The 25,826-nt window shown below is 32.3% G+C and overlaps 2 protein-coding genes across 2 annotated transcripts; both read right to left on the bottom strand.

The window, feature by feature from the left end:
* Positions 1-879: 879 nt before the first annotated feature.
* On the bottom strand, positions 880-15,025 carry LOC132760011 (uncharacterized). The gene is made up of 14 exons (XM_060751897.1): positions 14,969-15,025; positions 14,569-14,697; positions 11,694-11,864; positions 8,845-8,916; positions 8,047-8,297; positions 7,445-7,622; positions 6,900-7,070; positions 6,219-6,292; positions 5,792-5,974; positions 5,351-5,524; positions 3,871-4,026; positions 3,051-3,137; positions 1,749-1,941; positions 880-1,469 (listed from the first exon to the last, which is right to left on the bottom strand). The coding sequence occupies exons 1-14, from the start codon at positions 15,023-15,025 to the stop codon at positions 1,212-1,214; spliced, it is 2,154 nt and encodes a 717-aa protein (XP_060607880.1). The 3' UTR covers positions 880-1,211.
* Positions 15,026-19,397: 4,372 nt separating this feature from the next.
* Positions 19,398-24,667, bottom strand: LOC132760009 (uncharacterized). Its single transcript, XM_060751894.1, has 6 exons — positions 24,388-24,667; positions 22,686-22,851; positions 22,186-22,216; positions 21,066-21,203; positions 20,359-20,411; positions 19,398-19,413 (listed from the first exon to the last, which is right to left on the bottom strand). Exons 2-6 carry the CDS (start codon positions 22,847-22,849, stop codon positions 19,398-19,400), a joined length of 402 nt encoding a protein of 133 aa, XP_060607877.1. The 5' UTR covers positions 22,850-22,851; positions 24,388-24,667.
* Between the last annotated feature and the right edge of the window lie 1,159 nt (positions 24,668-25,826).

Raw genomic sequence — 25,826 nt, 5'->3', positions numbered from 1 at the left:
GTTCACTCCCTAGCACCGGTTTTAAAAGCAAAATTCAATACATGATGTTGAATAAAATTGCTCGCTTTTAAGAGGAAAAATAAAAAAACATTTAATAAAAATTAACAACTGTTTGGTTAGATGTAAAAATGCATTATAATACTCTCATATTTGATGTTGTTGTATTGGAATGAAAATCCACGAGAACTATTTTTCCAATAATTTGCAAGTATCGTATTAATCCTCCGCCATCTGTTAGTTCTTTAGTGTCTTTGTTTCTTTACATTCAATGGTTCACTATTTGATAGTAGATTAAGATAATATACATGTTTTCTTTAATCCAGTGTCTCATATGGAACATATCTGTTTTTAACATACACATTGTGACTGTTCCATTTGTAACAAATTTAGGTCTACCTGAACAAAATAATTTGTGTTTATTTTGAACCATTTTGATATGATGATAAACTGTTCTATATTCAAAACATGATAATTGTTTAATCTTTGCGTACTAGGCGACTCTTGAAGTTTAAAAATATTTGCAAAACAGTAGTAATTTTAAATGTTTCACATGTTTCGTAGTTTATAATACAACGTAATATCCAAGAGCCGTCTTCATTCTTTTTTCATTGCATAAAAGTGGAAAATATACTTCTATACAATATAATCTGTTACAATGACAACTATATATACACATACTGAAAAGTTAAATGAAAGAAAAATGTTATAGACAAAAATCCACGAAAAAAAAATACTTTGCTCAAAAATATAGTTGTGTATTATCATGATTTCTCAATGTGACATATAGAAGTATAACACTTCAACAGTAAAATGCTATTTAATTCAAATTATTTTTCGAACATATTACATGTTCTGTAAAATTATATATAAACACACACGAGCATAATAAACGGTGATAGTTTCTGAATATAGTTCCAGCAGCAAAGATTTCATTGAAAGGTGACATTGTAGAATGATACTAAGTAGGAATATATGTTTACAGCATGTCACGAAAAGAGACAGTTTACAGCCTCACATTTACCACGAGTCCTGGTAAACAGCCCACATATTTATCACTTATATCACATTTTATAGAGAAAAAATCCTGAAAACAGCTCTCACAATTATAAGATATTATGGGTGTAAAGAGATCGGCAAACAGCCAGCACATTTACCACATTCCGTAGTGCAGCCTGCGGCATCAAAACAATAGGTAATTTCTAAAAATAATATTATTTATTTCGTTCCTTCAAGAGATCTAGGACTTTCTTCAGTTGTTCTGAAAGGTCATCGATTTTGCCCTCAATACGTTGCGTGGATTCACCAAGCCTCGTTTTCACTGTATGCACTTCTAGGCCGTCCTTTATTTGCTTTTTTTCGATTTTTACAATCTTTTCTGATATTTGTTCAATGAAGGTACTTTCTCTCTTCTTAATGGCATCTAAATCGATGTGTTTAATAACGCCAAGGTAATGTTTCACTCGGCGAGGCTGCAATATTTTATAAAAGTAGTGACATCATTATCAGTAAAGGCCTACATTTCAATGTCAATGAACGGTAACAATAAATGTCAAAATAACGCTAAATGTGAGCTCTACATTTAAACTAGTACTCCTTCAGCATGACGATTTATATAGTAACCAACAATATTGCCAAAGTTGAAAGTTTATAAATGGATTTATAAAGAAGGTAAGTTTCAAATAAACAATTTCATTAAATACAAAAGAATATTTTAAAAATTGTAAGATATATAAACACCATCATCATACTTGTCTACATGGAAGAATATGCCATTCATTTCTCTCTGCACGTGCAATAGTCCATGCACGATTTGCTCGTACTGTCTTCACACAATCGCCATGTGTTCTAGTGTAGGTTTCACTGACTTGAGCAATTAATATATTGAGCAAAGCAACAATTGTAAAAAACATGTACACCAGTATTAAAATGGTTCCAGCCGTCCTGTAAAAACAAATATAGTGTTACTGTTAATTAAATTATGTCATAATAGACATATATAGAAATAATAGTATGTAAATAGAAATAATATGATTAAATATTGTAATCAATGAACAACTGTTTCAGTAAAAAGAACAAAAAAGTATTTTCAGGAAAACTCACTCGACCAATATATATAAGTACAATTGAAATAAATGCGTTAGTTGCACAAAACATATTTCAATAACGTAACAATACAATACACATTATAAGTCCCAGAAATATGCAACGAACAATAGAAAATATATTATACCACTTGCAAATTTACATAAATAACAATGTAATGATTTAATTAATTACAAAAATATCATTTGATGAAAGTTTTTCATAAAACTTATCAAATTCCGAAATTATACCAATTTACTAAATAGATATTTCTAGTTTCTAAATATTTGCTACAATGAGAAAAAACAAAAAAAAAAAACAAAAAAAAACAATAAAAAAAACGCCATAATATTCACTGCAATGTAAGAAAAAAAATGATTTTCGAGACAAAAGTTGCAAAAGCGTTCTGGAAATGGAATATTTGAATGCCTACCGATTTCAACAATAAGTTTGTTATTTGAACACACAAAAAACAAAACAAAACATAAGCAAAAAACAACAACAGCAAGGTTCATAATTATTACAAACACGATGTTTGTTTGTTTGTTTCATTTTACGCCTTATTCCAACAGTATTTCAGTCATATACTAACCATCGTTCCTGGAGAGTTACACCAGTATTAGACTACCTTCCTCCGTGCTAAACTACCAAAGCTTCTCCCGGGGATCGAACCCACGCCAGAGAGGTAACTGGATTAGAAGTCATCGACTCTAACCCCTCGAACACGACCTCCAGTTCGAAATACAATTATCTCTGTTTTGTCATGATTAATTTCCATGCCAATATTCAAGCAAAATTGATCAATGTAGCAATTTTAGCACAATCTGCGATATCACCGGCAATCATTAAACAAAGAGTGTGAGGACTATCGTTTGTATATCACATATACATAAAGATATCACATACTGTTATCGTATTTACGTGACTAATTATATGTAAGTCTAGATAAATATATACCAGTATCATACCTATATCCATCTGTTCCAGAGTATTCGACTATAGCGGCAGCTTCAATCAAAGTCCGCAAACCTACGTACATTGTGCCTTGAAATGAGCTGAAATAGTATAGAAATGTATCTGTATTTCAATTACTTCGTTTTAAATACTTGTACAGAGTCCAGAGTTTTGCGTGAAAACAGCACATAATACCTGAACATTTGAACAGCAGAATCCTAAGTCTTAAAATGTTTATTTCAAAAACGGCTGACAATCCTTCATGAATATATATAAACGAATCGTTTGCTATCTCAAATAGAGGGAGAAAAAAAGACAACATGTATTGTACAGGTCTGTGTAATAGATACAGGCCAAGCAATATTGAAACCTGCATTTAACATCAAAGTCGCTATTAGGTCCACTTATCCTCGTTATGTAAATTTTTGTTATTCCCAAAGGTTTAGTTTTATATTTTTGATGCCATGTTACATTTCCCTAAAAGAAATTTCATTTGCTTCTCGATAAGTACAATAAGAGTGACTTATTATGTTGGTTGTTATTCAAAATACCACTTTATTTTCAATATTCTACCTTAATATTACATTCATTCTTTTAGACGATAAGCATCTAACAATCCGCAAGTCCATAATTATAACATTATGACACAAAGTCACGTTTGCCCTTTCTAAAGAAGAAAAAAATGTATTGGGTTTTTAACATTTGGCCTTTAACCAAACCTAACACTTGAAATTAATGATCCCCTAGTAGACTTTAATCAGACATTTCTTGAATGTGTCAACGAGAATTTATCGAGGAAAAAACACCGTCCCATAACTGTTAAAAAATATATACCTCGTCTCTGCGTGAGCATTCAAGTTATCGTCTGCCTTCAAAATCAGTATGAATGTTCCAGAAAATATTAGATTTACCACCGCAAACAGAATACTGAATTGAACAAAATCTTGAACAATAATCCGTTTGATCACCTCTGCATATATTCCTGTCTCACTAAAAAAGATAACATGTCATGAATGTCTGAAAGATAACTACCAGAAATTTCTATGAACACGAAAAGTGTAGTAACATGTCCGCGTTGTTTGACCAAATTCGTCTTAGCCCGACCATTTGAAGAAAATTGGGATTACTCCTGCTCACCCGAGCGTTGAGATCGGTTTCTCACACTGGTTAAAGTTTAGAGTGCAACACCTTGTACGACATGATATTTCATCAACCACTAAATATATTTACTTGTAACATACACTTATTTGAGATCATAATTGGCAGACAATGTCTAAGGCCCATAACTCTAACACGTATTTAAACAGAATTTTTGCCCGTATAGAAATTAGAAATTTCCTAGTTTAAGTATTGCATTCAACAACAATATTTAAAACTTATGAAGATATTCATTTGAAAAGACAGAATTAGGGCAGTTGTATTTAGAACAATTCTGGTGAGCATCTCTTAAACAGAAGATAATGATGATTCACGAAAAAGTAATTCAGGTGTTAGAAATTACAATTGGAGATCATTTTTCCAGGACATAACTTATGCATAGATATCAATGAAATATAGCGCTAAGATGAACAGTCAATATTCTTTGGTCAGTAACCAAGACGCATATCTATGTCATGCATATTATCGAATGAAATCTTCTTCCTTGTTATTTCTTCCATTAGCCAGTCTCCTGTTTTATTATCAAACAGCCGGAATATTCGAGCCCTCTGCCCTACAGACAACTCTTGTTAAGGTTAAGAGTCACATTCTTTTGACGTCATTTTATGGTAAAAGAAGCAGTACATGCATGAACGAGCTCCGACCTAGCCTGATAACTTCCCCTATAACTATTTGACTGCTTGGCAGCTCGGCTTGAACAGACGTATGAACACATCTGCGGATGTTTTTAAATTCAAAATTTCACCATTTTAGTGTTTAAATGTTGAATTCTGCTTAAGCCGGTGCTAGGGAGCGTGGACGGTAACTTGCACTTTCAAGTACCGTCCATGAACAAACTCAATCAAACCGAGCCTGCAACATTTACAATTTTGTCGTGTTGGGCTTTCTTTGGGGATTCTGTATTTCTCTATTATTTTTTTTTTTTGAAATAAACTTATTTTACCAAATGTCATATTCTATAAAATCAGGAGAGAAATACTGTATGAAATAATAAAATGCTCCGATGTACAGAAATCGGTGTGTTTCTGTTCAATTGATATGTCGTTTGTGAATACAAACAGAATAATGTTAATTTCTGCTTATTGTCATAGTTCAAACTGTGCAAACAAAACGCGTTAAAAATTATAACAAAAAACAAAAGCAAAGAAATAGTTACTTGAACACTATGGAATATTTGAATATTTTCATTCCCCATAAACAATATCCAATGGCGTAAAAGTACCAGTGTACTGTAACGTTGATGTAGCGTAGTGGTAAAACCATCACTAGTAGTGCTGCAGAAGTTAATTCCAAAATGTTGAAAGCCTGAGAGAAATAGTACCACCTGTGTCTGGAAAACAGCAAAAAGCTCAATTTCAATGATCTATGAAATAAAATTCTAAGACATTTACAAGACGTTTATGATGGGTTTTATTCGTTCACCTGATTTAGAAATCTATAAATCTAGGCTATGAATAATGACCTATGTTCAATGTGTTTCCGAACCATTCCTTATCTCAGAAACAGGACAGTACAGTTTTATTTACCGCACAACTAATAATTACACTAAAAACAACTAAATTTGACTCTTTAAAAAATTTGCCATTGATCATGCTACCTTAGAATCTGTAAAATTTCCATGAACAAAATTCCAAGTGCAAATAAGTATGCAATGACTTCGAAAAATGCCCGGGAATGTTGAAGCCTCGTGTCGTAAGTATGCACATCAGGGGCGCTAACTCCTGTCACAGCCGAATACGTCCAGCAAAATAAGCTTAACAGGTACAGGAAGAAGTATCGCCTGTAATTTAACAAAACAAAATACATTAATTATTTTCTTTTTTTATTTGAAAACAATAATAGGTAAAAGTAAACGGCAAAACATTAAAAGTATTCTAAGCAAGAGGCATTTATCAGATGTATGAAACAAAAACAATCAGAATATTCAGTTAAATATCAAAACATTTCATTTGAAGCCAAGAGGTAGTTGCTTCAAAGACCATTACAGAATATATATGACACTTAAACGTTTAATGATGACTTACAGAAAACGAGCCTGACACCAGTTTCTCCATTTGTGTTCAACATACGTCCGTACAGCAGGATGGTTTAGAGCGTCCTTAAAATTATAATAATATGTTGAACATACAATATCTTTCTTAACATTTGCAGGAAAAGTTTTTAAAGACTTAAAAGTAAAGAGACAAAAATAATTCAGACATTAACTACAATGCTTGCGGCCAAAAAAAAAAATATCAGATTATACTGCTATTTTTACCTAACAATAAATTATCATTGCCTATTGACGAGATACTATATTCTTCTTCTTTTAAGGACAATCAATGAATATCCTTAAGAGACAAAAATCATTAGTTAATTTCATTCATATTCTAAGTCTCGGCACTAACACAAAAAATTTCTATAAATATTGGTGTTCCACTAGCCATCAATTCACATAGTGTAAATGTGACCTGAAAGTTCAAGAACACTCAAATATTACTACTTTCTTACAAATTTTCTTTTTGAATGTGGCTACATTCTGAAATTGTCCAAATGTATATTATTCCCTAATAAATATACAGAAATTATTGAAAAAATTTTTTGATTGGAGCAAAAGTCATCTATTCATACAGAATCATTAAATAACTTACACGAAAGAAGACGTCCACGCTCATTTAAAGAAAGAAATACATGTACTAGTAGTTCATACATGCAGGCACGCTTACTTTTTTGTCGCAAGTTGCCAGGGTATGAAAAGTTGTATAGCATTTGAAATCGAAATCTTCATGAGTGGGTTCTTGTTTGTTATCATCAATATCCAGTAGTTTTATATGGACATTATATGAGCCATTTCGTTGTTCTTCCAGGAAACTGTCCAACACTTGCATCAGTGTTTGCTGTAAATACAATCCGGTATTGCTTACTACATATTTTTGATATAATTAAATGATAGACAAATCATAACAGGAATACACTTTTGCTTAATCAAACTGTCTGGAAATAATATAGCTACAAAACTTGGTGAAATTAACAGAATTTATATGAACAATTTGGATTTTATGTTGTTAATATATGGTTTTATTATTAACTGTATGAAATGTAAATTATGTGATCGACCATGTGCAAAGAAATAGGAAACTGGGAGGAAGCACTTACTTTAATAAGCATATAACACAAATCAAAATATTATTTTATTGATTGTTCTAGGTGGTCATAACCAGCAGTCTTTTGTTGTTAATTACCTTCCATATTTGCTAACACTAATACTTACATCAAGATTATATTCTATCAATTCATTAATTGTAAACATTGGCTTCACAGTGTTTTCATTAAATGTTTTGAATTTGCTCAAGTCTGTACCGGTACTGAGTAATGTGCGTTTATATACACTCGATTTTCCCCGAAATTTGTTTGCTTTCGATTCATTGTCTCCAAAAAGACGTCTGACTCTGAAAACAATAAGCATCATATCAAAAACGCGTTTAGTTTCTTAATTGTCATAAACGTAAAAGTCGTTTGTTGAATCAACACATAATTAACTGTATTTCAATTCCAGTTTGTTTACCGTTAGACATATTTCTTACAATTAAAGTGCATTAATCTTTCAAGTTTATATAAGAATTTAGTTCAGGAAGTTTAGTTTAATATCAGAAGCAATACAATGTAGTTAGTTCTATTGCAATCATAAAGGTTGGGTGACACAAAGTTCAACATCTAGACATACTTTATATTATTTTGAATAAAGTATAAAACAACAAGACAACAGTTTACGTAAACACAGGAGCGCATTTCATAACCAAAACCTCGAACTAACATTAATATCTAGACAAAAAAGATCATAGATATACGCAAGTAGTAAAATATTAAACTTACACAAAATTGTCAAGTTTACTAACAATGAGCGCAGCCATTTCATCATATCCTTTTGTTATGGCTATATGAAGCGGCATATGGTAGTTATCATCGTAACACAGCGGGTCAAAATCATAGTCGAGCAACTTTTCTACAACGCTGAGAAAATTATTGTCTACCGCTTTATGTAAGATAGAACGACCTAATTTATCCTTGCACAAATAATTTAGGTCCTCACCCATATGTATCAGTTGATGGAATGTTTTCAAAACCTGGAACAATTAATGAAGAACTATTGATATCTTGTTTAAGACATTGACTCGTACTTAAAGAATAAAGTGATGCGTAGTAATTGCAAAATATAAACCAATTAGAAGCATGCAGTTGAAATTAAGTCTTTTCTTTTTTGTCTTTGCTCAAGAATAAATTTAAATTGTTAAAATACATTGACATGACATGCATCAAACATATGGTGAAGGAAATTTATATTTGATGGGCATTTTACATCAGTTCACAGTGGACAAGCCATCTGACACACGAACGCACACACACACGCGTGCGCGCACACACACACACATACACACGCACCAACACACACACACCACACACACACACACAGACACTATTCGTGTCCCATTTTGTGGGGCAGACATGAAAACAATTTATAAGATTTATTTGCGTCAAATAATATTTCAATTTTTCATCGGTCTTTTTCTTCAACGTATTTCTTTCTTAACATTTCCGACTTTCTTAAATGGAAGTAAAAACCATAGGTGACGCAAAATCGTTGGGAAAGTGTAATCATATTATTCAACCTACCATTTCTTCTGAGCTATCTATGAATATTTCATTTATCACTTGTGTTTCGTCCGTGTTTTTGTCCTCACGTGCCTGTCATAAAATTAAGGAAGAAAATAAACGTTCGTTTTTAGTATCTTTATTTCACAGATGAACCAAAATGACAATGTGACATATATAAATAATTTTCCAAGATAGCTGAGTGCGATAAACTTTTCTTGTATATCAATATTGTTATTACCCTGGTGGACTTAGTTTAGTAGCATTGTAACACTTTAAATCAAGTCAAAACACAAAAACTCCTTGGAATCGGCAACGCAAGATCTCTTTGCGAGTACAAACGTTATGTCCATGGTTTCATGAGAGCAGAGACAAATTATTTTGGGTGACATTTGTCATCTGTTTGGAGACCGAGGAGTTCCAATTTCAATCAAATGACAATATGATTCGTAATCAGGACGAAATGTATTCAGCTATATCACTTCTGCTTTTTATACGACCGAAACAATATCGGCGTATTATGTTATACACCTGGTCGTTCGTCCGTCGGTTTGTCTGTTAGCAGTTTTCGAGTCTGGTGGAAGCAAATTAAAACTTTTTGGCAAAAATGTAAATTATAATGAGACGATTTGCAAAGCGCAGGTTTGACCTTTCTCAAGTCAAGTTCACACTTATTTATTAATGCAGTCACTGGTATCAATTTCAAAATTCTGTGTCTGCTCTTTATTGTTTGAACCAATAGAAAGAATTTAAACCGTTTGGCAGAAATATTACTAGTAATGGGACGATGTGCAGAACACCGTTCAAGCTTACTGAGATCCAATCTGGCCCAACCCCGTGTATTGATTGATTTATATAGACTTATATAGACATATATAGGAAAACACATTAACATTTCATTTTGTGAAACTGCAATGTCTACACTTCGCATGTAACATGCGTTTTTGACAAAACTGATATGAATCATGTCCTTTGGGTCATTGTTGGCCCCGCCACTGTGGTCAATGAGCTGATATAGATTTGTATTAGAAAACACTTTTAAGTCTTATTTTGTGAAACTACAATGCCAATAGCAAAGTTTTTAAGCATGTAACAATACCTTATGAATGTCTGCAAAATTGTTATATATCATGTCCATGGGGTCAACATTTGCCCGTCCAGATGTCACTGGAAAACTCATTAAAATCTTAATTGAAACTGTAAAGCCAAGGGATTAGAGTTTAAGTTCATATCTAGCACCATACGCTCTTGAAACATTATCAAAACCATGTTTACATTTTTCAATAAATTTCAAGATTGAAAAAAATCATATCGTCAAAAATCTTTTGTGGATAAATACCATGCCTCTATATTTGGCATAAATCATTGCCTAGTAGACCTCTATAAAAGTTTTATGTATCATGCACTCACTTAGGGTACAAAATGCCTTCACATTAGATGTCGTAAGCATCATAATGATAATTAAGATAAAACATTTTTCTTACAGGTTTCTTGAGTGAGTTTTTTCTCTAAATGGAAAATTATTTTTGTGTAATAGGTTGACTTTTATTAACTTACTTTTTCACAAATTACTTAATATTACATTCTCATATTTTCTTTATTATTATGGAGGCATTCATTTTGAGTCTCTTACCAAGCGTTAAATAAAAGAAGTGATTTGATTGGTCAATAGTGATAGTAATTAACGAATCAGTTTCTAGATTTTTTAGTTATCGTTATCCAATCAGTTGTAATTATATTGTTTGCTGAATGAATAAATAACCGAACTTTACTAATGACTAGCAGTTAAATGCTGGACCACTTTGGTCAATACATTAACGCTCGAGCCTTTACATTTAACTTAAGACTCAAGTCTTAAAGTAAACACTACAAAGTGTGAACTTAATTCGACTGCCTTATCATTCAATACAATTTAGCCAATTCCTTCATTTAGAATCTGTATCATCTTTTCTTTAATTACTTTGATTGATAATCTCATAAATAAATATATAAAATTGATAAAAGTGGGCGTTTACAAATTGGATTAATTTATATAATTATCTTGACTATATTATATCCCAACGACAAACCTACAAAATACATGTACCTTATTATGGCCAACTTCGGATCATTATATGTCCGGACGATTTTTACTAAACTTTAACATTTGATTACTCAGACAAATTTACATTCGGGCATATATTGTCCAGCATGTGTGGTGTTCTTGCTAAAAACATTTTTGCAGGTCCTATTTCATTGTTTCTTTTTGTTTTATTGCAACAAGTGTCAATTTCTGTAATGACATACGCAATGAATCAGTGAAGCATCTCTTTTTTTGCAATATTTGGACGCCTGTGATTTTCGTTATTAGAACAGTTTTGAATATAACATTTTTTTGTATATAACAACCACTTTTTATCAAGAAATGTAAGAATGAGTGTTGAAACAGTCAACGCACTCAACTAATTTCTGTGTATGAAGATTTTATGTGTTTGAAAAAATAATCATATGGAGTCTATCAAATAACTATATCTACTGAACTAAAAAAGTGTAACATTAATTAAAATCTAATTATATAGTAGTGAAACTGGCTCAGTAACTATAATACAGTTAATGTTTGTAGATAAGGCATCATTGGAATCTTTATCTATCATTGGTCATTAATGCTACAGTTCTTGGTCTAAGACCCATAAACATTGTGAAATTTGAAGAAAACTTTTTTAAGGGAGTAAGGTAGAAAATACATTCAAAACTTCAACCAGGCATAGCAAAAGTTAAAGCGAATATTAATAATTTTCAAAGTAATTTTTATAGTTATAGTTAATTCGCACACTGCTAAAATTGAAGCAGAGAAGTTTACATTATTCTACATTATATTTTATAATTTCTACCTGTTCGGTATCACCATCATCATCATCATCTGAGCTTGGCATATTTCTTTTATGTGCTGACTTGCGTGGCTGCGCTCGCTCCGTGAATCCCCCAAATTTGTTAGCAAATCTTCGATATAAGCGAGATAGCTTTCCAGCCCTCTTAGCAATCACCTTTGATGGTATAGATCGCTGTGAAAGTAAAACAGTAAGTTATCGCAACTGAAACTGAACATGTGCTATAAAATCAAAATATCCAACAATTGTTTTGCCTCTTCTTCAAAGATTTGAAACAGCAGTGTGTCAAGTACCTGTTGTTTTCGCGAGGGATCTAGTTGCAACAGTAATCTGTTATGTTTTTGAATTCAAATACCACTATACAATTAACTAACATGCCAAGGAACGCTGTTCACGACCTATACAACCAGTGACAACAGTTGCATGTTTTCTTCTTCTCATTGTGAATGTAACTGATACACTTTTAACATAAAACATGGGCAATTCACATTTGATTTGCATAACATTGTTCTTTCAAATTTTGTCGAACATTTAATTCATCCTTTTTTACATCATTTCAATGATGTCAATATCTTTTTTGATGTTTGCGTTTCTTTTAACTTCTTCTCATTTACTTAGAGAACTATGGACAGATTGTGTTACTTTTACTTTGTTCACTAATTTAATTCCACGACAAAAATTTAATCATCTTATATTCCAGTACACTTACATGGTTTGGTAACTTTCAGTCATTTACTAAGGAAGCAGTGTATGTTAATTTTTATTCAATTTTTGTGTAACACTGAATATAGTAACCCTAGCTTTATTTACCTTTCCTCCTTCTCCAACACAATCTTCCCAATCCCACTCATCCACTGTTTCCTGTGACTGCCCTGTCTTAACAGCAAAAGGACTTTGTCGTCGTCGTTTTGAAGGTTTTCCAGCTGTCTCCTTGATTATTTCAGACGGCTTTGATACCTTCCATGAAAAAATAAATTGATCATATAAAACTTTCTCATTTGATTTTCAATTATATGAACCGTTCTATTTCTTCCACAATGAAATATCTGCAAGCGTTCATTCAAGCTTTCGAATTTTCAAAGATTTGAAATTTTTGATAATAAATGTTTAAAGTTTGAAGTGAATATCTTTGACCGCTTAAATGTGAATAAAGTAAAGTATTTAAAGATTTTTAACAGTCTAATGTAAAAGATAAAATGAAATATACCCTTTTTATTTCTTTTTCTTCGTCATTTTCCTCCCCTGTCAAATCGCCTTCATTTATTCTCTCAAGTATTTGTTTTTCTTTGGGAAGCGTTTCAGGACTGTTAAGAGGGCTTCGATTTCGCCTAGGTTTTTTCCTAACCTGCTAAGCAATTTCTTTGGATGGACGAGATTCCTTTGAAGAGAAATTTATTGTACTATGAATCCTTTTAAGAATTCTTATCAAAATATCTTAGCATCTTTGTTCAACAGATAATTGCAAAATTACAGACATAATTATTATAATTTTAATAATTAATTCACTTATGTTATTCATAACATATTGACAAAATATGCTTAACCAAACTAATTTTTTTACATTTTACATAACTGGTAACATTCTCCCTATATAACTGGTTACAAACTGGTAACTGGTTAATTGTATAACTGGTTACAAACTGGTAACTGATTAATTGTATAACTGGTTACAAACTGAATCCAATATATTAATCACTTAATTAAGTATCAAAATGATAATAACAACAACAACACCACGAAAATATTTTGCAATTTCAAAATTCTTCGACACCGTTTAACAAAATAGTCTTTGGAAAATAAGTGACCTTCATACCAATGTAAAATAAGTAAATAGGTGAAAAGAACATTTCAATTTTCTCACTCAAAAGTACAAGCAACTCAGTAAATAGTACTAAATACATACGAGAAACGAATTATTTGAAATAGTGCAAGAATATAAGTAACCTGGAATTTGTTTCTGTAGAAGCGGATACATTCTAAATTATAAGAAACATTTATCAACAAGAACTTGAAATGTTACGTATGGATGTATGGTGTTTAAATGGAAGCATAAAGCGACCATGTTTTCATATTGATTGACACATCGATATATTCAAAGATCGGTCTAGCCAAAACAATAAGGGCACTAAACATAAGGTAACGTTTTGGGAAGCATGATCATAACTTAGGTTTAACCAAACTTAAATTTCAAAATTGTCTAAACAGGGTCCGCTTTGAAAATCAGCAGGTACATCAAAATTCAAAGTGATTCCATTTGTTATCGTTTTTATGCACTGAGATATAAAAATGTTAATAACATATACACCAACGCCCCGACAATAATTTCATTGAAATTGATACACTTTAAAAAATAAAAATCAATCAATTTATCACATTTACATCAAGAAATTATAAAAATGCAATCCAACCATAAAATGTAGGATAATGTGTCGTGCGAATAATATTGATAATTATTTCTATATTCATATGACACAATTCCACCAAAACCCATTGCACGTTCTACTCAATTAGCCAAATCAAAATGATAGTGTAAACAATTGTTTGTTTTTAAAGAATATTGCATGCCAATTATGTAATTCCCATAAAAAAGTTCGTAAGTTATGGTATTTTTCTTTTAACAAGTTTTATATAAATGAGCAAAATATGTTCATAAGACTGGTGTATAACATCGTTGGTTATCCTCAAAACTAATGTAGTTGTACGGAATATATAACGTGGATACTGACCCGTACTACATACTGATGTTGTATGTACGGAATATATTAATTTGGGTGGCCGACCCATCCTAAATTACGGAATATATAACGTGAAAAACTGATGATGGATTTATAAATGAAGTGTCAATGTTCCAATATAAAAATATTTCTTTAAGATTTACCTTTCCGAAATCTTCATCTTCCTCTCGTACATTTAAGTGTGGCTGCCCGGTGGCTTTTCCAGCTTTGTTAACAAAGCCAGGCTTTCCCTTTGCAAGCCTCAGAACCCTGTCATTAATAGTTTCAGACACCTTGAAGCAGAAATTAATATAATTTAATGAAAACAGATATGATGTATGTAGAGCGAGAAATAAAACAACAAATTATTTACAATTTTTCTCAGAAACAAATTGTGTTTGTTATTTTGTAACAAGTTATCGTATTTTAAAATCAGTTTTTTTTTAATTCTCAAATAGATTAAACTATAATCGCTTTCAAATATATAACATGTAGTTTATATTAAGGTTAAAGCGACTACATAGATTTACCACAGAAATGTAAATTTGTCTACAATGTACTTACTGTCAGTTTTTGTAAGTCATTTTTATCGTTTTCAGAAGATATCTGTAAAAAAATCATTCAGTTTTAAAACTACAAATACCAAATACAATTTTATTTCATCTAAAGGATGTTTTAATTGCCTTTTCGAAAGACCGTGCATTATATTCGTTAAGCAAAGGGACTAAACATTAGTCGTTGAAAGTCAATAACACCGGTAAATGATTTTCTTTAACAGTTCTTACAGTATATGTTTAAATACACGATAAAGTCTGCACTATAAAAAGTTTTTAGTTTTATTCTAAGAGATATTTTAAGTCTAATTCAGCTAGAAATCAAATCGAAAGTAAGTAATGGTTATATTGGAATAGTATGAGAATGTTTAGAATAACTCTATCAAATTTATACCACTTACAAATGTATAATTTTATGAAACTGTTATCAAATTAGATCCATAGCTCCTGATTTTCGTGCGCATAATAATAAAGCATAAAGCTTATTATTTATATATTCATATACACCATTCTACCAAAACTCTTTACACGTATTTCTCCATCAATTAACTATATCATAATGATAGTGTAAAAAAATGTTCATTTTAGAAAAATATTACATTTAAGTCCAACATGCATATTTTCTCATTCCAATCAACATTTTGTAAAGTGTGGTATTTTTTCATAATTTACTATTAAAGATAATGAGCAAAATATGTTCACTTTCACTAAATAATTTTTTTAACAACGTTGGTTACCAACGGTTTATAGTCCGTACATTCTACATAGGGAATATATAACGTGGTTAACCGACCCATCCTATATACATGTACTAAAATAGTAAATACAGAATATATAACGTGGGCAACCGACCCATTCTACATACTTATGTGTACGTACGGAATATATAACGTGAGTAAAGACCAAAATACATACTAATGAGTATGTACGAAATATATAACGTGGGTAACCGACCAACCCTACATACTAATATAGTATATACAGAATATATAACGTGAGTAACCGACCTTCTCTACATACTTATGTGTACGTAAGGAATATATAACGTGGGTATCCGACCAATACTACATACTAATGAGTATGTATGAAATATATAACGCGGATAACCGAAATATATAACGTGGATAACCGACCAATACTACATACTAATGTGGTATATACGCAATATATAACGTGGGTAACCGATCCATCCTATATACTAATATAGTATATACATACTATATAATCCATTCTACATACTTATGTGTACGTACGGGATATATAACGTGGGTAACCGACCAAAACTACATACTAATGAGTATGTACGGAATATATAACGTGGTTGTATCATAGTTTGGAGACCTTTCTGTTGAAAATGTGTCAGGGTTGAATCGTATACATATACATGTACAGTGCGTTAACCCGAGTGCGGGTATTAGTTACCTGCACTCCAGAACATGCCCATTGATTGGCTCATTTTTGCTGGGGTTTACATATTGTGACGGCAGAGAAACGGAAAGCGACAAAAATGTCATATTCAGATGTTCGTTCATTGGTTCATTTTTGCCGGAGTTTCATATTGTGACAACAGGGAACGTGCTTTTATGTTTGACTATGATACAAAAGAGAAAGAACACCGAAACACTCGGCAATCTGATTAATTCTCGGGGGCTACGCGTGTGTGGCTGCCCGGTGGCTTTTCCAGCTTTGTTAACAAAGCCAGGCTTTCCCCTTGCAAGCCTCCGAACCCTTTCATTTATAGTTTCAGACACCTTGAAGCAGAAATTAATATAACAATAATTGTTTTACCTGTGAGTTTTATAATTATATTTATTTAATAAAAACATAAATGATGTATGTAGAGCGAGAAAGAAAAAAAATTGTCACTGTAACAAAGTGTGTTTTTTTTATTATGTTACAAGTTACTGTGTTTAAATATCATGCAGTTTTAGTGAAATTCACAAATGGTTTAATAATATAGTTAATTTCAATTACATTTGATTTTAAATCAAAAGTAATGTTTACACTACACAGGATTAAGTGACTTGTCAATTTCATTTACATAGAATTACCACTGTATAAAATGTACTTACTGACAGTTTTTGTAAGTCATCTGTTATCTGTAAAATAAAAAAAACAAAGAGCCGCGTCACACAAAAACCAACATAATGCGTTTGCTACCGGCATGGATCCAGACCAGCCTGCGCATCCGCGCAGTCTGAACAGGATCCATGTTGTTCGCTCACAAACCGTATAACAAGTAGAGAAACAGATAGCGAACAGCATGGATTCTGATCAGACAGCGCGGATGCGCAGGCTGATCTGGATTCATGCTGGTCGCAAACGCATTACGTTGCCTTTGTCGTGACACGGCTCAAATCATTTTTAAATTACAAATTCCGGTGATAAAAATTAAAACATTGTAGTAAATTTACTTTATCTAACGTTTTTATATATATATATTTGTTTAGCAAATGGACTACTAATTATAAGCCGTTGAAAGTAAGTGATTTACACCGGTAAATAATTTTCTGTAACAGTGCTTGAAGTATGTGTTTCAATACATAATTAATTCTGCACTATAAAACAGTCTTTTTCATTCTATGAGATATTGTATGCCCAATTCAAGTAGAAATCAAATCTAAAGTTAGTACTTGTTATATAGATCGGTATGTGAATGTTTAGAATAACTTTATCAAATTTATAACAGTTAAAAATGCATGATTATGACATACTGTTATTAAATCCGAGCCATAAACACATTTTTATTATGTAAAGCAAAATTAAATTACAGGAAAGATATAAATCAAGTTTTCAATACCTTTATAGTTTTTCAGAAATAAATTTCTTCTATAAATGGTTAAAATGTTGATAATTTTATGGCGAAAATGAACATAACTTTGAGGTATTGGGTTTGTCGTTTTGATTACAAACAAGTACTCTTAATCTAAAATTGATTTCCCTTATTGTTATGAGAGACAGGGCTTAAATACACACAGACGCTTATTGTTTATATTAGAATGGTTTTCCACTCACTAAACGCATAATGATGGCAGTTAAATTTTTATTTGCATATTGCACCATTCTACAAAATGACGTTGCAGTTTTTACTCTCCCATTAACGCATATTGATAGTGTTATCAATTTACATTATAAAAATACTAAAACGCTAAGAAGACAAACTGAAAAATTATTGATAAAACGCATATGTTTTACCTTTCCCATTTTTCAACTGGGTCTGAATATCAGCACCGGTTAATTGGTTATGGTATCAGTTTTCACAGACGAGAACGTTTTATGACAGAAGCTTTATTTTCAATAGACTTGAGCTGTTTTGTGTAAAATGGATGAATCAAAAAAGATATATAGATGTCACTCCAACTTGGAAAATGGAAAATGTTTTATATGGAATTGTTTATAGCAGGAATAATGGTCGAAATAACCTATAGATTATACACACAGAAACCACTGATTGAAAAATATTTTAGTTTAGTGTACCATTTTGTCATAGAAGTGCTTAAACTAAATTTAGGAGGTTCGGGGTAGCATTGATCCATATGGAAACAACTGGTTGCGAAGATAAGATGTTATCAATAGAACCTGTTTTAATTCTAGTTCTAGTGTTGAGGGCAATATCCATGTCTTATAAGTATATAATAAAACGTGAAGATTTGTGTGTGAAAATAAAGGGAATTAGTAAAACATTAAGTACACTAATATTGCACACGCAGGGGTTCATATCTAATACGGATAAGAACACACAAGTCGCACATTTATTTTTTCACTCATATGAAAAATGACTAAAACCAAGTTTATGACTGAAACAGATGTCCCACTCGTGTTAAAATGTTAAACGTTACTAAGAATCAAGAAGAGGTCACAGCCTGATTACGAGTGTCTGTGATTCTATATAGTATATTATCTCACGTGCCAGACATATAATGAGTGTGACTGTTTTGTAAAGGGATATCGGATAAGTCCACCAAAACCCCTTGTACTTCTCCACTACCTCAATTAACTAATTTGTTTTAAAATATACTAACACGATGGCATATAAATAAACTAGGAATTTAGAAATAGAAGACATATGCTCCACCTGGCTCTGTAAATTCCTGTAGGCTTAATTCAAAATGCCTAAATGCTAGGTATTAGTTACCAAGAGTCATGACTGGTATTAGTTTAAAAATCAATAAGTTTCTCGTTCCAACACATGTAACCCTTCTTTTTTAGTAAATATTATAATTATATTATTGACATTAACTGAAGGGTCAGTTCACCAAATTACTTCACTTTGACTAAGAAAAGTGGTTTAGACCTAAATTAGGAACCAGGCATTAGATTTACCTTTCCAACATGTTCTTCTTCCACATCTGAGGGTGACCATTCTTCATCTGTTCTATCAAATGAGTGCTCACTGAGGTTTTCATTATCTTTAACAGACAACTGTCCAACCATTTCATTTAAGCTACAGTCTCACTTACATCCCGGCAGAGCCCCGGTAGACGTCCGGGGTGATCCGGGAACGACCGGTGTACGACCGGGAACAACCGGGGTACATCCGTAACTCTGCCGGCAACGTCCTGGATGATCAGGGATGATCCGGGAACATCCGGCATTCGACCCCGGATGGAATAAAATATTTAATATCACCGGGGTGGTCCGGGATGATCCGGGAAGGTAAAGCTTTGCCGGCATCATCCTTAGCTCTGCCGGGAACGACCGGGGTGATACCGGGAAAGCACCGTAGCTCTGCCGGCACAAACCGGGGATGATCCGGGGTATGATATAGCCGGTAGAGCTACGGTAGAGCTACGGTAGAGCCTCGGTATATGCCGGCAGAGCCCCGGTAACTACAGGCAGAGCCCCGGAGGATAAAGGTAGAGCTACGGTTGATCCCGGTAGAGCCCCGGTAGAGCCCCGGCAAAGCCCGGATCATTTCAAAAAAATAAGGACAATTTGTGATGATTGAACTTGTTTGTATTTAAAGCCTTCCCATTTCCCTTCTATCCAGTACGGCATAAGGATTTTTCAGAAAATCATCATGAATTACTATTCTGGAACAATAGATATTAAATTAAATAAAAATTATGTATCAAAGTTATCATTTTCGGGGGTTTTCAATCCACCGGGGTTCTACCGGGGCTCTGCCTGGATCGTCCTGGGCTCTGCCGGGGCTCTGCCTGGATCGACCGGGGCTCTGCCTGGGTCAACCGGGGCTCTTCCGGCGTCATCCGGGAACGACCGGGGAAGCACCGGCATGAACCGTAGCTTCACCTGGGCTCTGCCTGGATGATCCGGAGCGCATCCTGGGTGGTTAGTAGGGAACTACTGTAGTGCTGCCGGGGTAAGTGTGACCGCAACAATAATTTCATCCCGGATCGTCCCGAATCATCCCGGTAACTTACCGGGATGGTCCTGGGCTCTGCCGGGAGTAAGTGAGGCCGAGGCTTTATCGTTCGAGATGGCATGGATTGCTTTGAGAAGAGAAATTAATTTACTTTATGTTCAGGAGTTCAAGTACTAGGTTTCATTGGTGTGGCAAAATCAATATCAATTACAGTTTATCACCCATAGTGTGAGTGATAAAGCTCTGCCGAACTTTTGTTTTGGCGTACGTTGTAATATTTCTGATTCTGTAAATTTATTATTTTATATTACATTACGTTAAGTTAATTGTTAAGTTTTGTTCTAAATAGCATATTTCTCGATTTAAATATTAATACTGTCTCTAAAACAGTACAAAAGTTTGCAATTATAAGCAAGTAAAATATACCAAAGAAAAATAAACGAACATAAATATTTCAAATTATTTATTTTTTTAAGCGACTTTGAATGCCGGTTAATTGCAGACTAGTCAGCGAATAGAAATGAATTTATGAGCGGCCGATTCGATTACAAGTTTATTAGAGTCGATTAAAATTTTCTAGTACGTCACGAATAATTCAGGCAGATTTGAAATCCTTTTTCTCTTCCAGTTAAAGTCCTTATCTGCTTTTAACCTTTTTACTTTGGTTCCTGCTGTAATGTATTTGAAAATTAAAGTAATTGACCGCCTGTCGACATTTCTAGTTGGAAACTGCTGTGGGTTTTTTTAAAACGTTAGTTGAATGTTTGAAAAACATATTTACCTTTTTGACATCTTCTACATACGAGAGTGAGAAATCTTCTTCATCTGTTCTATCAAATGATCGCTTGGTAAGAGTTTCATCATCTTTATTAGACAACTTTCCAACCATGTCATCAATCGTTCGAGATGGCATGGATTGCTTTGAGAAGAAATATTAATTCTTTTAAACAATGAGATACTCGGTATTTTTATTCGTGTAATATATCACACACAGTATGATGAAGCTCTGCCGATGTATTTTTTGACTTCTGTTTTATTCTTTTATGATTAATTTATACATTTACATTTAAAATTAATGTGTTTTTGTACTGAATGGCATAACTTACAAACGATTATGCCAAAGAAACGCAAATAAATAAGAACACAAGATCTATCAAGTTAGGGCTAGAATCATGCCAAACATAAGTGTCAATTCTTCTAACGGAACAGGGGAAGAGGTACTCACAAATCATGTAAACAACTGGTAGCTTTATAATTATTAGGAAAGCCGTAAATATTTGTTTCACAGTTTGTAATATATAACCATATGCTACCAAGCAGTACAATATCGAAGTAAATGAATGGTTCTAGTTTCTGCAAAGAGTATGTCTTTCTCGTGCATGTTTTTAAAGATAAACATGGAGCTAAGTACATTTATTTCTTACGCGAGCATTTAAACCTTTCTTATATTTTATCATTACAAAAATTATCAAATAGCTTCAGAATCTAATGTTTTCCTTTCCTTGTATAGACAATATGCGGCAAAAGTACACTTTTCCGAAAAACGTACCCATGTACGAATTGTAACGCAAAACGTTCTCAAGTGTACGAATTACAACGCAAAACGTCCACACTTACTCGCACGTTCTGCGAAACGGACGTTTTTTGCGATGTTACATCGCCAATCTATTGTCATATAATGTTTTTGTTCCTAAGTGAATAATATGCTGTCTCTGAAGTTGACGATTGGAATATAATATTTAGGTAGTGTGGACCATTAATAACTTTGTATACTGCTACTTTTCATATTTACGCCTATCTTAAAAGTAAGCCCTTATTGAAAGAGCTGTTTCAATTTTTATGCTTCATATAGTGTACATCCGTTTCAGGAAATTGTTGTTAATTTTTAAATATAATCTCACCCATTTCTGGCTAAGATGTTTAGCTTTTTTTCTGAAAATAGATGAACATAGATATTTAGCTTGCACAAATATATGCCTATTTGGTTATATTTCTGGCTCATAAATATAAGCTAGATTGTGTGATTCAGTATAGTTGATAAATATGATAAGTTCATGACTTACGCAAGTTTGATAATAATTGGTTCATCAGCAGTTGAAATATATTTGTATTTAAATCAATAAAATGTAAGATACGGGTGATTTTTTTGTTCTCTGTATGACCGCTTAATAAAAACTCTAAACTTGAACATTTAATCTCACTAACACGTTTAGTACATTTTGAATTTTTCCCTTTGGTTTAAACATATATATTTAAGCTCGATTGCGAAACAAGTTCTTGCAACTTATAATAATCTTTCTCGAGTCCGCTTCCTGGAATCAACCAGTACTGGTTTCAAATGAAGAAACATGGCCTTGAAGAAACATTTTTCTTCCTTTTGAAATGCATTTAAAAATTTTACCTCGCTTTACGCTGTTTCCGGTTTGGGTTCGATGTTTTGTCCTCCATGGCCATCATATTTTCGTCACGAGAGTTCACGCTATGTTCGAGAACTGTATCCAGCGAAATCTCATTTTCTTCTTTTGATGTATCTGAGTGTACTACTTTATTTGTCCGCTTTGACATAGCTGAAATAGTTGATTAAATATCCTGTTACTCAATTCTTTTATGGTTTTATATCATAAATATAATGCTCAAATGAAGATTTATCAATATTGTTAGTTCCAAAAAGCATTATTTATAAAGATATTACCGAATTTAACATTTCATGTTAATAAAGGGAGGTAATTAGAAATTTATTTTCTAAAAAGTCTAAGTCAAATTTTTCAATAAAAATGAATGCATATACATGTATTTTAATGATTACATGTAATGTGTGCACAGATATTTGCAGTACATATTTTACATATTCTTCAATTTTTGAAAATTATTTTATTAGCATAATTATATACATATGTATAACTTCAACAACCTCAATCTCTACATACATGATCATTAATTTGTAACACGCATTTATTTTTTTAACATCCTCAGTACAAATATAAACTATTCGTAATTATTTTTCATTTTGTATGCAGTTTAATGCACAATGTACAAGAAATTTTATAAATAATTTTATATGGGTAAAACTGTTCAACAGGAAATAAATTATAATATAAAATTTAAATAGATTGTATACGTTTGGCATGGTATATCATTGAGTTACCCAATATATGTATATTTGTAACAGAACAGATTTATTCTAATCTTTTTTTATTTTGTCGGTAAACTCGTTTGATTTTAGTTAAGATAAAAGTTTGATTAAAAACATTTCGGTGATGTACCATTATTTGTTTATAAGTTAGTTTTTCAAGCTGCGTTGATTTCTATATTTCTGATGGGTATTTAAGATTTACGCACCTTGCACAATGTTTGCATGTATGAAATTGCAAAAGCGCAACATAAACAATACTACAACTACACTAATATTTGATCAAATATACCAAGCAATCGTATATACCAAGCAATTTTATTTATCAAACAATTTTATATATTTAACAACGGTAATAATGTCGATTTCCCCAAATGGTAGCGAAGCTATAAATATTTGATTTCTTTAAGCTCTCAAATCGATCTATAACAAATGGAAATGTAGACTAATGTGCATTGAACTATTAACAATTAGACTTTGACCGGTATTTGACATGTTATCATAACTTTGACCAACCGTTAACATGTTAAAACCAGCACTAATACAAATCTTTAATCTTTATCCCCTATTACAATGAAATAGTAATTTTCTCAATAGCATTTCTCACAGTTAACCATACAGCATATAATAATTTTATTAATATCTGTTTTAAAGTTTTAGCAGGCTCATATACATGGTATGTTCGTTATATGTTTAACATAGAAAATCGCCTATTATTCCACGATAAAGCATACTTCCATATTTCCGTACATTGTGCCTCAAGTAAAGTTTTCTTTTTATGCAGATGAAATTAAGTCGACGTAAAATACACGCTTGTTTAAAATTCGACAGGTACGGTTGAATATGAACAAGCAGTATAAAAAATAAGTGCATTCTGAAGTGCATACAAACTGAGATTCGCTCTTGAAAATGAAATAAAGAATTTCACATCTCCGAATGATAGAAATATATATATTGAAACATTAATTCTTACTTCTGACGTTTTATGAATAAAATTTCTGTTCTGTTCTGTTCATATCGTGATGAAATCATCACAATACTTCAGTTCATTTGTCGAGTATAACATTTCCTTATTCACAAACCTTGAGGGGTTGCTCCAAATATAATTTCAAGTCCTTTTGTTTACTATGGCTTCAAATCATCCACATAACACCGCATTAATTTAAACATTAAACTGACCAGCCTATATCAGGTTATTGACTATCAACGTAAAGTTCTTATTGTGATACCACCATCAATAAACTTGTACATATATATATAGGATTTATTTGAATGCCTGCAAGTATTAATTGAAATATTGATTTCACCGCGGTCCGTTCAATGGGTTCGGTCACTACACCATAATGTTATTTTAAAAGATTTATTTTTGACTTTCATGTATGTTTTACATCGCTGAATACCATGAATAGTTTTTAAATCGTTAACAAATATGAAGTGTGAAATGCAAAAGTGATTATGAATTTATTATCATAATAAGTCATTTTTATTTGATATATTGCTATTAAAATTTATATAAAATAAAAATAATGATAGCGTTATTTGTCCGCACATTTATGACTAGTAAATTATTTAAACGTGTTTCCTGAAATAGTTAAAGCTTAAAACAACGGTCCAACACTCTATGATACATTTATCACTTTGTATCATCTGTCCAAGACGCATAAAGCTGACATAGGAAATCTTTTATTTACTACGTGCGCACGCGACAGCTATAACCTGCGCACGACACATCTATTGTGCGCGCACGAGTGACCACGTAATAGGTATTACGTACGCGTGCTCACGTAAGACATCGCGTGACGACGTAATGACTTTCGCGATTACATACTAGTATGTATATTCAAATCATTAAGAAATGTTCGTCTAACATAGATGTCAATAAATCATATTACTTTTCTTACATAGTGTTATGTTAAAAAATAAAATTACATGTTTTTTGACATCAATGTACATATCGAGTAACATTCGGTACTTATTGATAAACTATGATTGTGTAGGACAATATTATGTAAGTTATTTCAAATAATTTAATACGTACGATGTAAATGCATCTATACAAAAATAATCGATACAAAATATAGTGAAAATAGACATTTAAAACGGCTTAATTGATAATGTTAACGGTTCGTTTTGTGTTGCCGTGTGCACCGGTGTCGCGTAATCAGCACACGGGCGTAACATTACCACGGCTTTAACATGTTTTTTTTAAACTGGCATTGAAAATTAGTATAAATCTTCAGCATAGAATAATTATTTCGGAACATGTATTTGAAAATTCTGATAATATTTATTTTCTTCAGAATTTATGGGTGAATTTATACTTCGTTGTCCAAGGCAACACATTTCAAGCCTTAATTTAACATAATAATATCTGTCATATTTTGCAGTTCGGATCGGAATATCCGTCCCGAG

This window comes from Ruditapes philippinarum, unplaced genomic scaffold (genome assembly GCF_026571515.1).
Source record: "Ruditapes philippinarum isolate M1 unplaced genomic scaffold, ASM2657151v2 ctg1859_1_1_1_1, whole genome shotgun sequence".
In the NCBI taxonomy this organism is placed as follows: domain Eukaryota; kingdom Metazoa; phylum Mollusca; class Bivalvia; order Venerida; family Veneridae; genus Ruditapes; species Ruditapes philippinarum.
The sequence above is the reverse complement of the archived record's forward strand: the minus strand, read 5'-3'. Positions and strand labels throughout refer to the sequence as shown.

Bases quoted from the DNA above. Each gene is read 5' to 3' on its own strand.
- LOC132760011 (XM_060751897.1), bottom strand. From the start codon at position 15,025: ATGATTTTTTTACAGATATCTTCTGAAAACGATAAAAATGACTTACAA. The intron at 7,071-7,444 runs GTAAGTATTAGT...TTGTATTTACAG, and splicing joins TGATAGAATATAATCTTGAT to CAAACACTGATGCAAGTGTT. The intron at 4,027-5,350 runs GTAACTATTTCT...TATCTTTTTTAG, and splicing joins AAATATTCCATAGTGTTCAA to TGAGACAGGAATATATGCAG.
- LOC132760009 (XM_060751894.1), bottom strand. From the start codon at position 22,849: ATGTCAAAGCGGACAAATAAAGTAGTACACTCAGATACATCAAAAGAA. The intron at 21,204-22,185 runs GTGAGATTATAT...TTCTTCTCAAAG, and splicing joins AACATCTTAGCCAGAAATGG to CAATCCATGCCATCTCGAAC. The intron at 20,412-21,065 runs GTAAATATGTTT...CTCTTCTCAAAG, and splicing joins ATGTAGAAGATGTCAAAAAG to CAATCCATGCCATCTCGAAC.